The sequence below is a fragment of the Mustelus asterias genome, chromosome 8 (assembly GCF_964213995.1).
Source record: "Mustelus asterias chromosome 8, sMusAst1.hap1.1, whole genome shotgun sequence".
In the NCBI taxonomy this organism is placed as follows: Eukaryota; Metazoa; Chordata; class Chondrichthyes; order Carcharhiniformes; family Triakidae; genus Mustelus; species Mustelus asterias.
In genome coordinates, this window is record NC_135808.1 from 124,436,367 (window position 1) to 124,451,303 (window position 14,937).

General features: G+C 46.7%; 1 protein-coding gene across 3 annotated transcripts in view; it reads left to right on the forward strand.

Annotated features, from left to right (window-relative positions):
• The first annotated feature begins 1,111 nt into the window (after positions 1 to 1,111).
• Positions 1,112 to 14,937, forward strand: part of LOC144497522 (kynurenine--oxoglutarate transaminase 3-like) — a 52,691-nt gene continuing 38,865 nt past the window's right edge. The window contains exons 1-5 of one of the 3 annotated variants that reach the window (XM_078218914.1): positions 1,112 to 1,383; positions 3,138 to 3,226; positions 5,019 to 5,077; positions 8,686 to 8,836; positions 14,453 to 14,602. In XM_078218914.1, the coding sequence (XP_078075040.1) occupies positions 3,140 to 3,226; positions 5,019 to 5,077; positions 8,686 to 8,836; positions 14,453 to 14,602 (447 nt within the window). In that variant the 5' untranslated portion in view covers positions 1,112 to 1,383; positions 3,138 to 3,139. Of the gene's footprint in view, positions 1,421 to 3,137; positions 3,227 to 5,018; positions 5,078 to 8,685; positions 8,837 to 14,452; positions 14,603 to 14,937 lie in introns of all 3 variants that reach the window. The other 2 variants (XM_078218915.1, XM_078218916.1) reach the window with 2 other exon arrangements.

Here is a 14,937-nt window from a genome sequence, read left to right on the forward strand (position 1 = left end):
TGGGTGCTTCGTGTCAGTGTGGGTGCTGGGTGTCAGTGTGGTTGCTGGGTGACAGTTTGGGTGCTGGGTATCAGTGTGGGTGTCAGTGTGGGTGCTGGGTATCAGTGTGGGAGTCAGTGTGGGTGCTGGGTGACAATGTGGGTGCTGGGTGTCAGTGTGGGTGCTGGCTGTCAGTGTGGGTGCTGGGTGTCAGTGTGGTTGCTGGGTGACAATGTGGGTGCTGGGTGTCAGTGTGGGTGCTGGGTGACAATGTGGGTGCTGGGTATCAGTGTGGGTGCTGGGAGTCAGTGTGGGTGCTGGGAGTCAGTGTGGGTGCTGGGTGACAATGTGGGTGCTGGGTGTCAGTGTGGGTGCTGGGTGTCAGTGTGGGTGCTGGGTGACGATGTGGGTGCTGGGTGTCAGTGTGGGTGCTGGGTGTCAGTGTGGGTGCTGGGTGTCAGTGTGGGTGCTGGGTGTCAGTGTGGGTGCTGGGTGTTAATGTGGGTGCTGGGAGTCAGTGTGGGTGCTGGGTATCAGTGTGGGTGCTGGGTGACAATGTGGGTGCTGGGTGTCAGTGTGGGTGCTGGGTGTCAGTGTGGGTGCTGGGTGTTAATGTGGGTGCTGGGTGTCAGTGTGGGTGCTGGGTATCAGTGTGGGAGTCAGTGTGGGTGCTGGGTGACAATGTGGGTGCTGGGTGTCAGTGTGGGTGCTGGCTGTCAGTGTGGGTGCTGGGTGTCAGTGTGGTTGCTGGGTGACAATGTGGGTGCTGGGTGTCAGTGTGGTTGCTGGGTGACAATGTGGGTGCTGGGTATCAGTGTGGGTGCTGGGAGTCAGTGTGGGTGCTGGGAGTCAGTGTGGGTGCTGGGTGACAATGTGGGTGCTGGGTGTCAGTGTGGGTGCTGGGTGTCAGTGTGGGTGCTGGGTGACAATGTGGGTGCTGGGTGTCAGTGTGGGTGCTGGGTGTCAGTGTGGGTGCTGGGTGTTAATGTGGGTGCTGGGAGTCAGTGTGGGTGCTGGGTATCAGTGTGGGTGCTGGGAGTCAGTGTGGGTGCCGGATCTGGGTGCTGCTGGAGGACTGGCGCCGGCATCTCCACAGCAGGGAGATGTGACATTGTCCGGGGCGGAGCAAGCTGCTTCGTTCCTGGGCAAAGTGCCAGCGTGTGATGTGTCCGGTGGGTCGGAAGGCGCAATGCATTCTTAATAAACCCGCTCCAGTGAAAATGAAGGGTTAAAGTTGAGTGATTGTTGTCCCGGCTCTCTCACTGGGACAGGCAGCTTGTGCAGTGCCGCCGGTAGCACTGTCGTGGGAGGTAGCTGCTAACACGATCCTGCCACTTCCCGGAGCCATTTCTGCTTGTAGCAGTCACTGTGTGTCACTGCTAACCTACAGATCTGACCTCCCAGGTGAGAGCTTCTCCAGAATTGTCCCTCAACCGCCCAGGTAATCCCGAACTGACACCGCACAGTAAGACTGTGGCTGGAGAAAAGGCCATTCACACCCTCTGTGTGCAGCTTTGTAAAGCGTTCTGCCAATCTTCAGTCTTTTGCTGTACTGCTTCCTGTAATCTATCATGAGTTCTGTTGCTACTTTTTTGGGGAGGGCGGTGGGAGGGGGTCCATTATAGATCCTAACAGCTTCTGCACTGAGATAAAAATCTTAACTCTCCTCCTGATCTTTAAAGTCTCGAGTTACCAACTGGCGGTCGTCATTTCTCCCCCTCCCGCTTTAACTAATTAATAACATTGCATTGTTTTGCTCTGCATTCTCCAGCTCTGGCCTTTTGTTGGCAGCTTTCTTTGCCCTACTAAGCCTACTCTATCTTTTTCATTTGATTTATTATTGTCACATGTATTGGGACACAGTGGAAAGTATTGCACTATACAGACGAAACATACTGTACATAGAATCCCTACAGTACAGAGGGAAGCCATTCGGCCCATCGAATCTGCGCCAACCACAATCCCACCCATTCCACAATTTCCATGACCCCACATATTAACCCTGCTAGTCCCCCTGATACTAGGGTCAATTTAGCACGGCCAATCAATCTAACCCACACATCTTTGAACTGTGGGAGGAAACCGGAACACCCGGAGGAAACCCATGTAGACACTGGGAGAACGTGCAGACTCCCGCACAGACAGTAGCCTGAGGCTGGAATTGAACCTGGGACCCTGGCGCTGTGAGGCAGCAGTGCTAACCACTGTGCCACCCCTAAGAGAAGGAAAGGAGAGGGTGCAGAATGTGGTGTTACAGTCATAGTGGTGACTGTGCTGTCTGAACAGTGACCTTATGAAACCCTCCTAATAGCCTCCAACTCTGCCTCTTATAATTGCTCCAGAAACCTTCACATTTAAGCTTTTTAGTCATCTAATATCCCCTTGCTGGGTTCACTATCATTTTGTTTTGTCTGACTACATTCCTGAGATATTTTGCTACAGTGGAGGTGCTGTAGAAATCAAATAAATTGTTGTTGTGATACGTTTTGACCTTGTCAGCCAGTCTGCACTGTGGCACCTTATCCAGTAACATGGGAACATCAACGATGTCAATGTGTTCTGCTTTTGTAAAAAAAGAAAAAGGAATGCTATTGCTTGAAAGGGATAGAAGATGAGTCAGCATCCATGATAAGAGGCACGGTGGCACAGTGGTTAGCACTGCTGCCTCGCAGCGCCAGGGACCCGGGTTCAATTCTGGCCTTGGGTCACTCTCTGTGTGGAGTCTGCACTTCTCCCCGTGTCCGCGTGAGCTTTCTCCGGCTACTCCGGTTTCCTCCCACAGTCCAAAGATGTGCGGGTTAGGTGGATTGGCCATGCTAAATTGTCCCGTGGTGTCAGGGGGAACTAGCCTTGGGCAAATGCATGGGGTTATGGGGATAGGGCCTGGGTGGGATTGTGGTCGGTGCAGACTTGATGGGCCGAATGGCCTCCTTCTGCACTGTGGGGATTCTATGAAAATTATATGTTTTGTGGCACTTTAAGTCCAGTCAGAATATAGCATATTTTTGAAAACGTCGGAGTTTGCATTGAAAACAAAGAAATAAGATTTGAATTTGCATTGATATAACCTCCCTTCAAATCTACAGGGCTTCCCAAACTACTATCGAGCCCACATTTTAATTTTCTGAAGTGTTTTTTTTTAATGTTTCATATTGCAGGCATGCAGCTTGTTTGTTGGCTGAAACGTATCAAAACCACACAGAAACTTCTTCGTTCTTCACGCATACAAAGGTTTTCCACCTCCATGGTAAGCAGTTGGTTGTTCCATTGCAGAATTTAAAGGGGCCTTTTGCTCCTTGCTGCAGACTGGCTGCAGTTTGCCTCCTTATGAAGTGGCAAATGGCATGTTGGCCTTCATTACGAGGGGGTTTGAGTACAGGAGCAGGGATGTGTTGTTGCAACTATACAGGGCCTTGGTGAGGCCACACCTAGAGTATTGTGTGCAGTTTTGGTCTCCTTTTCTGAGGAAGGATGTTCTTGCTCTCGAGGGAGTGCAGCGAAGGTTTACCAGGCTGATTCCAGAGATGGCGGGACTGACGTATGAGGAGAGATTGACTAGGTTAGGATTGTTTTTACTGGAGTTCAGACGAATGAGGGGTGCGGGGGGAGGGGGGGGGGGTGGAAATCTCATAGAGACTTATAAAATTCTAACAGGACTAGACAGGGTAGATGCAGGGAGGATGTTCCCGATGGTGGGGGAGTCCAGAGCAGAGGTCACAGTCTGAGGATTCAGCGTAGATCATTTAGAATGGAGATGAGAAGACATTTCTTCACCCAAAGAGTGGTGAGCCTGTGGAATTCAGGAAATAGTTGATGCCAAGAGATTGAATGTATTCAAGAGGCGGCCAGGTATAGCACTTGGGGTGAATGGGTTCAAAGGTTATGGGGAGAAAGCAGGATTAGGCTATAGAGTTGGACGATCAGCCAAGATGGTGATGAATGGCGGAGCAGGCTCGAAGAGCCGAATGGCCTCCTCCTGCTCCTATCTTCTATTTTTCTATAACAAATCCACTACTCCTCCAGGGGATCTTGCCCCACTCTGGAAGTCACAGTGTGGAATAACACTTCTGGCTCTTGCTTCTGATCCAGTAGCTGGTAACTCGATTCTAGGATTGAGAAGGTAACCTAGACTGTCAGCCTCCCTACACAGCACCTTACAAACCTCCAGCCACCATCATTAGAAGTACAAGAAGAGTAGAAACATCCGGGGGGCTTGTTGGCAGGACAGCAACATAACAGATCTGAAACAAACATTTATGTATGTAAAAAGATGGTTTGATTGATTGCTTTATTGTCACATATATTAGCATACAGTAAAAAGTATTGTTTTTTGCACTATACAGACAAAGCATACCGTTCATAGAGTACATAGGGGAGAAGGAAAGGAGAGAATGCAGAACGTAGTGTTATGGTCATAGCTCGGATGTAGAGAAAGGTCAACTTAATATATGATAGGACCATTCAAACGTCTGACAGCAGCAGGGAAGAAGCTGTTCTTGAGTGGGTTGGTACGTGATCTCAAACTTTTGTATCTTTTTCCTGACGGAAGAAGGTGGAAGAGAGAATGTCCGGGGTGCGTGGGGTCCTTGATTATGCTAGCTGCTTTTCCGAGGCAGCGGGAAATGTAGACAGAGTCAATGGATGGGAGGCCGGTTTGCGTGGTGGATTGGGCTACATCCACGACCTTTTGTAGTTTTTTGCAGTCTTGGACAGAGCAGGAGCCATACCAAGCTGTGAAGTGATGCTTTCTGTGGTGAATATAAGCATTGTATATAGGCATTCACCAATGGGGGAAGGGAGAAGTGATTATTAAAATTAGTGACCAGTTTTAAAAGCATTGCTGCAATTTGACATTCAAAATACTTGCTCATTTTACCCAATGGAAGTTCTGCTTTTTGGAACGAGACACTCCTGCAAAGTTTTACACGTGCATGTTGGGACCTTTTCTGACATTTTAGTTGATTGAACCAAACATAATTTTATAAAGATCTGTGCATTATTTAAAGTGAATGAAGTCATTTGTTTCCTTCAATTTGTAGATGACTTCATTCAGACACAAGAATGCAAAAAGGATTGAAGGCCTGGATAAGAATGTATGGTAAGTATCCACATAAAAGTTCTGCAGGTACAAAGCTGTGTTACGGGGAGCAGACTGGAAAGTGGAGTCAAGACCACAGCCAGATCAGCCATGATCTTATTGAATAGCGGAGCAGGCTCAAAGGGCTGAATGGCCTACTCCTGCTCCTGAGTCCTAAGGCCCAATGTATTTTCACTGTTAACAAGTTATATCTTTCTTGGTTCAAATCTGAGTAAATACAGAGTCCTAAGATTCTTGCTGGTTGGATTGTAGTCTAGTTAGTTGTGTGTCTACATAGTTTAAATGGCGTATGCAGTGCAGAAACAGGCTGTTCGACTCAGTTGCCCTGTACTGGTATTTATGGACACTAGGACATAGACAAGTTGGTGGACTGGGCAGATAGGTGGAAGATGAAGTTCAATGGAGAAGTGTGAGGTGATGCATTTTGGTAGGAAGAACATGGAGAGACCATAGAAAATAAGGGGCAAAATTCTTAATGGGATGCTGGTGATGGGTGTATATGTGCATAGATTATTAAAGGTGGCAGGACAGGTGGAGAAAATAGGTAATAAAGCCTATAGTATTGTGGGCTTTATTAATAGGTGCATAGAGTACAAGAGCAAGGAGGTAATGCTGAACTTATACAAGAAACTAGTTAGACCTCAACTGGAATATTGTGTACTGTTCTGGGAGCCCACACTATAGGAAGAATGTGAAAGCATTGGAGAGAGTACAGAAGAGGTTTGCAAGAATAGTTCCAGAGAAGAGTAACTTCAGTTATGAGGATAGATTGGAGAGGTTGGGACCCTTCTCCTTGGAGAGGAGATTTGATAGAGATGTTCAAAATCATGAGAGAGCTGGACAGAGCAGACAGGGAGAAACTGTTCCAGCTCATAAAAGGATCAAGAACGAGAGGGCACAAATTTAAGGTGATTTGCAAAAGAAGCAAATGTGATGTGAGAAAAAACTTGGTTGGGGTCTGGAATGCACTGCCTGGAAGTGTGGTGGAGGCAGGTTCAATCAAGGCATTCAAGAGGGCATTGGATGATTACTTGAATAGAAACAACATGCAGGGGCACAGGGAAAAGGCGGGAGAATGGCACAAAGCCATGATGCTCGTTTGGAGAGCTGGTGCAGACACAATGGGACAAATGGCTTCCTTCCTTGCTGTAATAATCCTGTGATGCTGATTCTGTGATGCTTCGCTTGAGCTTGCTCCATTGCATCTAACATGATCCTTCCTCCCTGGTGTTTATCTAGCAATGCCCTTAAATGCATTCATCTGTTTAAACTACTTCCTTGTCTTTGATAACAAGCAAACAGAATTGGTACCGATCTCTTATCCATGTCCTCTTGCTCCTGGTAAGAAGACTATTAAGGGTGCTAAACCCCAGCAAGTTATAGAGGAACTTGCAATGGACTGAGTTTGCTTAGTGGCAACAGGCAGTTGCTACTTCTAAAGTCACCAGTGGGCTATTCTATTTGAGGAAAGGTTCTAAAGATACCGGGGTTATTTGGAGAAGTATGGTCCATTTTGGAGCGTTAAAGTATGGGAGAGGAAAGGTGCCCCTTTGGTGAGATAAGAAACCCCTTGGAGAGGTGTCAGTTATTGGAATTATGAATGTACGTAAACCGTGGATAAGCTCTGTGGAATTGCCAAGCTGTCAAGTCATTTAAACCCCAGGCTCTTTAAATTTTGGGGAAACAATAAAGCATTAGTGCTACCTGACTGTTTTCACAACCTATCATTATCACAGTAGGGGCAGCTAGTAAGTTCACTGTTTGATTGATAGCTCCATGTAGTTAATAACAGATCAGCTCTGTTTGATGTGGGGCAAGGAATATAAATATGTATTTTCATAAGGGACTAGGTACTTGAAGAGTTTTTTGTTCTTAAAGAGGTTAAGTACTTGAAGGAAATATTTTTTTTAATAAGAGCTTAAGTTCTAGAAAGGATTTAAATCTTATCAATGGTAGTATTATTTTTAAATATAGTGAAATCGGAAGTGGACATTTGGTGAGCATTTTTGTGAATATTGGGTGAGTTGAAATGGAGGGGTAAGAGAAAAGGTGGTGGATGGGGGCATGAGTTGGAACTAATTTGGGATGGGGGCTATAAAGGCCATGGAGGTGAGTGGGCAATATGTGTTGGTATGGAGGTATGAGGGGCATGGGTTGGCATAGAGGGTGTAAAGGCAAAGGGTAGTGTGTGGGGGCCCGAGTTGGAATTAAGTTGGCATAGGAGCTATGAAGGACCATGAGGAGGACTGGAGGGCATAGGTTGGCATGGAGGGTGTGGGTGTGTGAGATGGCATGAGTTAGCATGGATGGGGCATGTGGGGGCTGAGGGGTGAGCGCTAGTGGGCTATTTTTTGTTTTGTTGTAACTGAACCAAACAGCACCAAGGCCAGCCTTTTGTATCATACAATCCATAGAATCCCTACAGCAGAAGGAGGCCATTCAGCCCATCGAATCTGCACCAACAACAATCCCACCCAGGTCATATTCCCATCACCCCACATATTTACCCTGGTAATCCCCCGACACTAGGGCCAGTTTAGCCTGGCCAATCATCCTAATCCGCACATCTTTGAACTGTGGGAGGAAACCGGAGCAACCAGAGGAAACCCATGCAGACTCGGGGAGAACGTGCAGACTCAGCACAGACAGTGACTTGAGGCCGTAATTGAACCTGGGTCCCTGGCGCTGTGTGCTAACCACTGTGCCACCGTGCCGCCCCACTTCCTATTACACTTCCTCAGCGCCCAGTAGCCATTACAAACTTCCCAGAGCTGGTGGGCACCTGTAGCCCCTCCCCATCACCACAGGAACAAAAATCTGAAGGTTCAGGGCACTTTCTTCTGAGTCGAGTTTGCAAATTGGGAACATTCCACCTCTGCACTTTCAATTCAGAAGTGAAACTTTGGTCCATTTAGTTTTTAATATTATTAGTTTAATTAACTGAACTTAAAATCCCCCAGGTGGGTTGTAGTAGGATTTAAACTCATTAGTCCAGGCCTCTGGATTACTAGTTAGGTAATCTAACTGCAATGCTACTATAACCTATTTACCTGGCTTTCAAAACTGCCAATTCCAGAGCACAGGGCCAATTTGCATTTTTTTTTAATGATCTAAATGAAAGAATTGTTTGCATTGAGTGCGTGGAGAGTCCAGCAAATCCCTATCAATTATCCATCTACTCTTTTTCCTCATCCAATACAGCATTAACACCCGGAATGTCTTAACCTGTCCTTCAGGGTGGCACAGTGGTTAGCACTGGTGCCTCACAGCGCCAGGGACCTGGGTTCGATTCCCGGCTTGGGTCACTGTCTGTGCGGAGTCTGCACGTTCTCCCTGTGCCTGCGAGGGTTTCCTCCGGGTGCTCCGGTTTCCTCCCACAGTCTGAAAGACGTGCTGGTTAGTTGCATTGGCCATGCTAAATTCTCCCTCAATGTACCCAAACCGGTGCCGGAATGTGGTGACTAGGGGATATTCACAGTAACTTCATTGCAGTGTTAATGTAAGCCTACTTGTGACGCTAATAAGTAACTTTGAAACATTCTCTTTGTGGATCGGATTGGTATTTCCACCTCTTTTTCTGTTTGCTAAAGTGTGCCCCTGTTTTATAGGGTTGAATTTACCAAGCTGGCTGCTATGCCAGGGGTGGTCAATCTTGGTCAGGGATTCCCAGATCTGCCCCCTCCTTCTCACATAAGAGAAGCCTTGGCTGATGCTGCGGTGGGCGAAGATTTCATGTTGAACCAGTATACAAGAGGATTTGTAAGTTCTTTTCATGACTCTTTACCTAAGCTGGTTTCCAATCTACACTGTTGAGTATCAGAATAATGCTTTGTGTGGTATAGTTGGATAGTTTTTTTTCTCTATATTGCTATGCGTGACTGCAGGGCGTAGCTCTGGCAAAGTTAGCATTCAGTGGGCGGGATTTTCCAGCTGTTCCTGCCGGCAGGTGGGTGGGGTCCTTAATTATGCTGGCTGCTTTTCCGAGGCAGCAGGAAGTGTAGACAGAGTCAATGGATGGGAGGCTGGTTTGAGTTCCCTCAGATCCTCTCCATGTATCAGTCTTTAGCTACAGAGGAAGGTGTGCAGGTTGATGGAGGACTGCTAGCTCTGCCTTGGATTCCGAATGGACACTGTCTTCACCTTTATGAGGAGCTGCTAATTTTGGACAAGTGCCCCAGCGCAATGGAAAAGTGGCTGTATTTATAGGTGCGCCATACTTCATCCTAGATACTTATTGCCCACTCATCACATTCTCACCCTCCTTTCAGGTAATCTTCGATCATGTGGCACTTTGGTTCATTCATGTAATTGTGCTCCCTCTCTGTGATAACTTCCCTGGGATCTGGGTCCGCCAAGTTTCCAATCTCAAAGCTGGCTGAGTATGAATTCACAATGGGGTCAGGGGCTAGTCTTTGCGGTGTCTTGACTGATGTCCATGATTTGGTCCTGATTTCATCATGAGGTTGAGAATGAATTGTATTCTCTTTGCTCTCTCTCGGAGTGCCTTCCACCGAGCTGCTGGGAGAGTTTCTATTTGTCCCTGGTTCCTGGTCTCCAGCCGGATCCAAATAGAATGTCAAAAGTTCCACTGGTTTCCTTCCCAATGACATTAAGTTCCTTCTGACATTTCTCTGGTCTGTCTCCTTCTGGAATGCTCTCACCAGATTGGAAACTAGTGAACGTGACTCCTTTATTTGAGAAAGGAAAGAGATAGAATGCAGGAAATTACAGGCCAGTTAGTTTAACATCTATAGTGGGGAAATTGCTGACATCAATTATTAAGTAGATTATAGCGGGGCACTTCGCAATCAGGCGGAGTCAACATGATTTTTGAGAGGGAAACCATGTTTGACTAATTTATTGAGGGGGTAACGAGCAACGTCGATAAAGGGGAATCTGTGGATGTGCTGTATTGAGATTCCCAGAAGGCATTTGAAAAGCTGTCATATCAAAGGTTACTGCGCAAAGTGAGGCTGTGGTGTAGGGGGCGATGTATTAGCATGGATAGAAGATTGGCTTTCTAAGAGGAAACAGAGTAGGGATAAATGGGTCATTTAAGGGTTGGCAGGATGTGATAAATGGTGTGCCACAGGGATCAGTGCTGAGGCCTGAACTTTTTGTATCAATGACCTGAATGAAGGGGCTGAAGGTTGCTTAATTTGCTGATGACATGAAGATAGGTGGGAAAGTAAATTGTGACGTGGATGTAAAGAGTCTGCAAAGGAAAGTGGACAAAAAATTGGCAGATGGAGTATATAATGTGGGAAAATGTGAACCTCTCCACTTTGGCAGGAAGAATAAAAGGGCAGTATATTGTTTAAATGGAGTGAGATTGCAGAACTCTTGAGGTAAGGAGGGATCTGGGTGTCCTGGAACATGAGTCAGGAGAGGTTAGTATGCAACTACGGCTAGTGATTAGGAAGGCAAATGAAATGTTGTTTATTGCAAGGAGATAGAACATAGAAAAAAAATACAGCATAAACAGGCCCTTCAGCCCACAAGTTGCGCCGGTCATGTCCCTACCTACCTAGGCTTATATATAGGCTTACCTATAACCCTCAATCCTATTAAGTTCCATGTACTCATCCAGAAGTCTCTTAAAAGACCCTATCAAGTTTGCCTCCACCACCACTGACGGCAGCCGATTCCACTCACCCACCACCCTCTGAGTGAAAATTGGGATTTTTTGATTGGGATAGAAAACTAGGGACGAGGTGCTGCAGTTATACAGGGCACTGGTGAGACCACATCCGGAGTATTAGAACAAAGAACAAAGAAAATTACAGCACAGGAATAGGCCCTTTGGCCCTCCAAGCCTGCACTGAGCAGGCTGCCCGACTTAACTAAAACCCCCTACCCTTCCGGGGACAATATCCCTCTATTCCCATCCTATTCATGTACTTGTCAAGACGTCCCTTATAAGTCACTACCGTATCCGCTTCCACTACCTCCCCCGGCAACGTGTTCCAGGCACCCACTACTCTCTATGTAAAAAATCTGCCTCGTACATCTCTTTTAAACCTTGCCGCTCGCACCTTAAACCTGTGCCCCCTAGTAATTGACTCTTCCACCCTGGGAAAAAGCTTCTGACTATCCACTCTGTCCATGCCTCTCATAATCTTGTGGACTTCCATCAGGTCTCCCCTCAACCTCCGTCGTTCCAGTGAGAACAAACCAAGTTTCTCCAATCTCTCCTCATAGCTAATGCCCTCCATACCAGGCAACATCCTGGTAAATCTTTTCTGTACCCTCTCCAAAGCCTCCACATCCTTCTGGTAGTGTGGCAACCAGAATTGAACACTATAGTCCAAGTGCGGCCTAACTAAGGTTCTATAAAGCTGCAACATGACTTGCCAATTTTTAAACTCAATACCCTGGCCGATGAAGGCAAACATGCCGCATGCCTTCTTGACTACCTTCTCCACCTGCATTGCCACTTTCAGTGACCTGTGTACCTGTACACCCAGATCCCTTTGCCTATCAATACTCTTAAGGGTTCTGCCATTTACTGTATATTTCCTATCTGTATTAGACCTTCCAAAATGCATTACCTCACATTTGTCCAGATTAAACTCCATCTGCCATCTCTCCGCCCAAGTCTCCAACTGATCTATATCCTGCTGTATCCTCTGATGGTCCTCATCGCTATCTGCAAATCCACCAACCTTTGTGTCGTCTGCAAACTTACTAATCAATCCAGTTACATTTTCCTCCAAATCATTTATATATATTACAAACAGCAAAGGTCCCAGCACTGATCCCTGAGGAACAACACTTGTCATAGCCCTCCATTCAGAAATGCACCCTTCCACTGCCACCCTCTGTCTTCTCTGACCAAGCCAGTTTTGTACCCACCTTGCCTGCTCACCTCTGATCCCATGCGACTTCACCTTCTGCACCAGTCTGCCATGTGGGACCTTGTCAAAGGCCTTACTGAAGTCCATGTAGACAACATCCACTGCCCTACCCTCATCAATCATCTTCGTCACTTCCTCGAAAAACTCGATCAAGTTCGTGAGACATAACCTCCCCTTCACAAAGCCATGTTGCCTCTCACTAATAAGTCCACTTATTTCCAAGTGGGAACAAACCCTGTCTTGAAGAATCCTCTCCAATAATTTCCCTACCACTGATGTAAGGCTCACCGGCCTGTAATTACCTGGATTATTCTTGCTACCCTTCTTAAACAAAGGAACAACATTGGCTATTCTCCAATCCTCTGGGACCTCCCCTGTAGCCAGTGAGGATACAAAGATGTCTCTCGAGGCCCCAGCAATTTCCTCTCGTGCCTCTCTCAGTATTCTGGGGTATATCCCATCAGGCCCTGGGGACTTGTCTACCTTAATGCTTCTCAAGAACTCCAATACCTCCTCCTTTTTGATCTCAACATGACTCAACTGTCCACACATCCTTTCCCAGACTCATCATCCACCAAGTCCTTCTCTTTGGTGAATACTGATGCAAAGTATTCATTTAATACCTCGCCCATTTCCTCTGGCTCCACGCATAGATTCCCTCCCTTGTCCTTGAGTGGGCCGACCCTCTCCCTGGCTACCCTCTTGCTCTTTATATATGTGTAAAAAGCCTTGGGATTTTCCTTAATCCTGCTGGCCAATGCTTTTTCATGACCCCTTTTAGCTCTTCTTACTCCTTGCTTAAGTTTCTTTCTACTTTCCTTGTATTCCACACTTGCTTCGTGTGTTCCCAGCCTCCTAGCTTTGACAAATGCTTCCTTTTTCTCTTTGAGTAGGCTCACAATATCTCTCGTTATCCAAGGTTCCCAAAACTTGCCATAATTATCCTTCATCCTTACAGGATGAAGGATAAGTGTACAGTTTTGGTCTCTTTATTTAAGAAAGGACACAATTGCGTTAGAAGGAGTTCAGAGAAGATTCATTCGACTGATACCTGGGATCAGTGAGTTACTTTGGGAAGAAAGGTCGGACAGATGGGGCCTGTATAGAAGATTGAGAGGTGATCTTAATCTATAGAATCACCACAGTGCAGATGGAGGCCTTTCAGCCCATTGAATCTGCATTGATTATTCGAAAGAGCATCTTACTCAGGCCCACGTCCCCACCTTTTTCCCATAACTCCACACATTTACCATGGCTAATCCATCTAATCTACACATCTTTGGACACTAGAGCAAATTTTAGCATGGCCAATCCACCTAACCTGCACATCTTTGGAGTGTGGGAGGAAACTGGAGCACTCGGAGGAAACCCACACAGACACGAGGTGAACGTGCAAACTCCACACAGACGGTCACCCAAGGCCTGAATTGAACCCGGGTCCCTGGCACTGTGCCACCATGCCACCCTATCTGATTGAAACATATAGGTTCCTGAGGGGACTTGACCAGGTGGATGCTGAAAGGATGTTTTCCCTTGTGGGAGAGACTAGAACCAGGGTAAAAATAAGGGCTCTCACATTTAAGATGGAGATTAGAAGAACTTTTTTTTTCTCAGAGGGTTGTGAATCTTTGGAACTCTTAGCCACGGAGAGCAGTGGAGGCAGGGCCACTGAATATTTTACAAACAGAAATGGATAACCAAAACCCTATGTGCATATTCCACAAATTCATCGGGTTTTGAAGTCATTGGGCCACTTCTCCAAATGTGTTTGTGTTTTAAAAAGAAAAAGCTTTTTGCTTCTGAGCTTTGGTCCAGTAAAATCAGTGTTTCGAGATGCAGTTTTGTTTTTATTTATTCATGGGATGTGGGCGTCGCTGTCTGGGCCAGCATTCATTGCCCATCCCTGATGGCATTAAGAGTCAACCACATGGCTTTGGAGTCACATGTAGGCCAGACTGGGTAAGGATGGCAGATTTCCTTCCCTAAAGGACATTAGTGAACCAGATGGATGAACAGTTGAAGTGATCACAGTTGGTGGGTCCAGTGCCCAGGAAGTAGACATTGCTCTATTGTGCTGCTATTGTTAACTTGTCAACTGTTCCCCTTAGTTGAAGGGTCAGTCACGAGGGGACATAGGTTCAAGGTGAGGGGTAGGAGGTTTAGGGGGGATGTGAGGAAAAACCTTTTTACCCAGAGGGTGGTGACGGTCTGGAATGCGCTGCCTGGGAGGATGGTGGAGGCGGGTTGCCTCACACCCTTTAAAAAGTACCTGGATAAGCACTTGCCATGTTATAACATTTAGGGCCATGGGTAAATGCTGGCAGATGGGATTAGGGGGAGTTCAGGTGTTTCTAATATGTCAGTGTAGACTCGATGGGCCAAAGGGCCTCTTCCTCGCTATATGATTCTATGAATAACTATTCAGAAATAAAGCTGCCTTCACTGAATTTACAAAATGCTGAATGAATATACTTCTATTCTGCTCATTTCTGACTAATGTTTTGCTCTTTTACACAAGGGTCACCCTCCATTAGTGAAGGCACTTGCGGACCTATATGGAAATGTATGTGGACGTTCCATCGATCCGAATAAAGAGATTTTGGTAACAGTTGGAGGGTACGGTTCTCTTTCCAGCTCTATACAAGGACTGGTTGATGAGGGAGATGAGGTAAAATAACAAACAGTTATTTATCTTCGTGTGTGTGTGTGTGTAAATATGTGCTGACCAACATAAAGAAGGTCAGAGTGCCCCGGTTCATGCATTCGCTACGTGCGTTTGCCCAGTGAGTGAATGAGATCCAGGATCAGGATAGTTTTAGTTTTGGTCATGGTGGCACGGTGGCACAGTGGTTAGCACTGCTGCCTCACAATGCCAGGGACCCAGGTTCGATTCCTGGCTTCGGTCACTGTCTGTGTGGAGTTTGCATGTTCTCCCCGTGTCTGTGTGGGTTTCCTCCGGGTGCTCCGGTTTCCTCCCACAGCCCGAAAGATATGTTGCTTAGG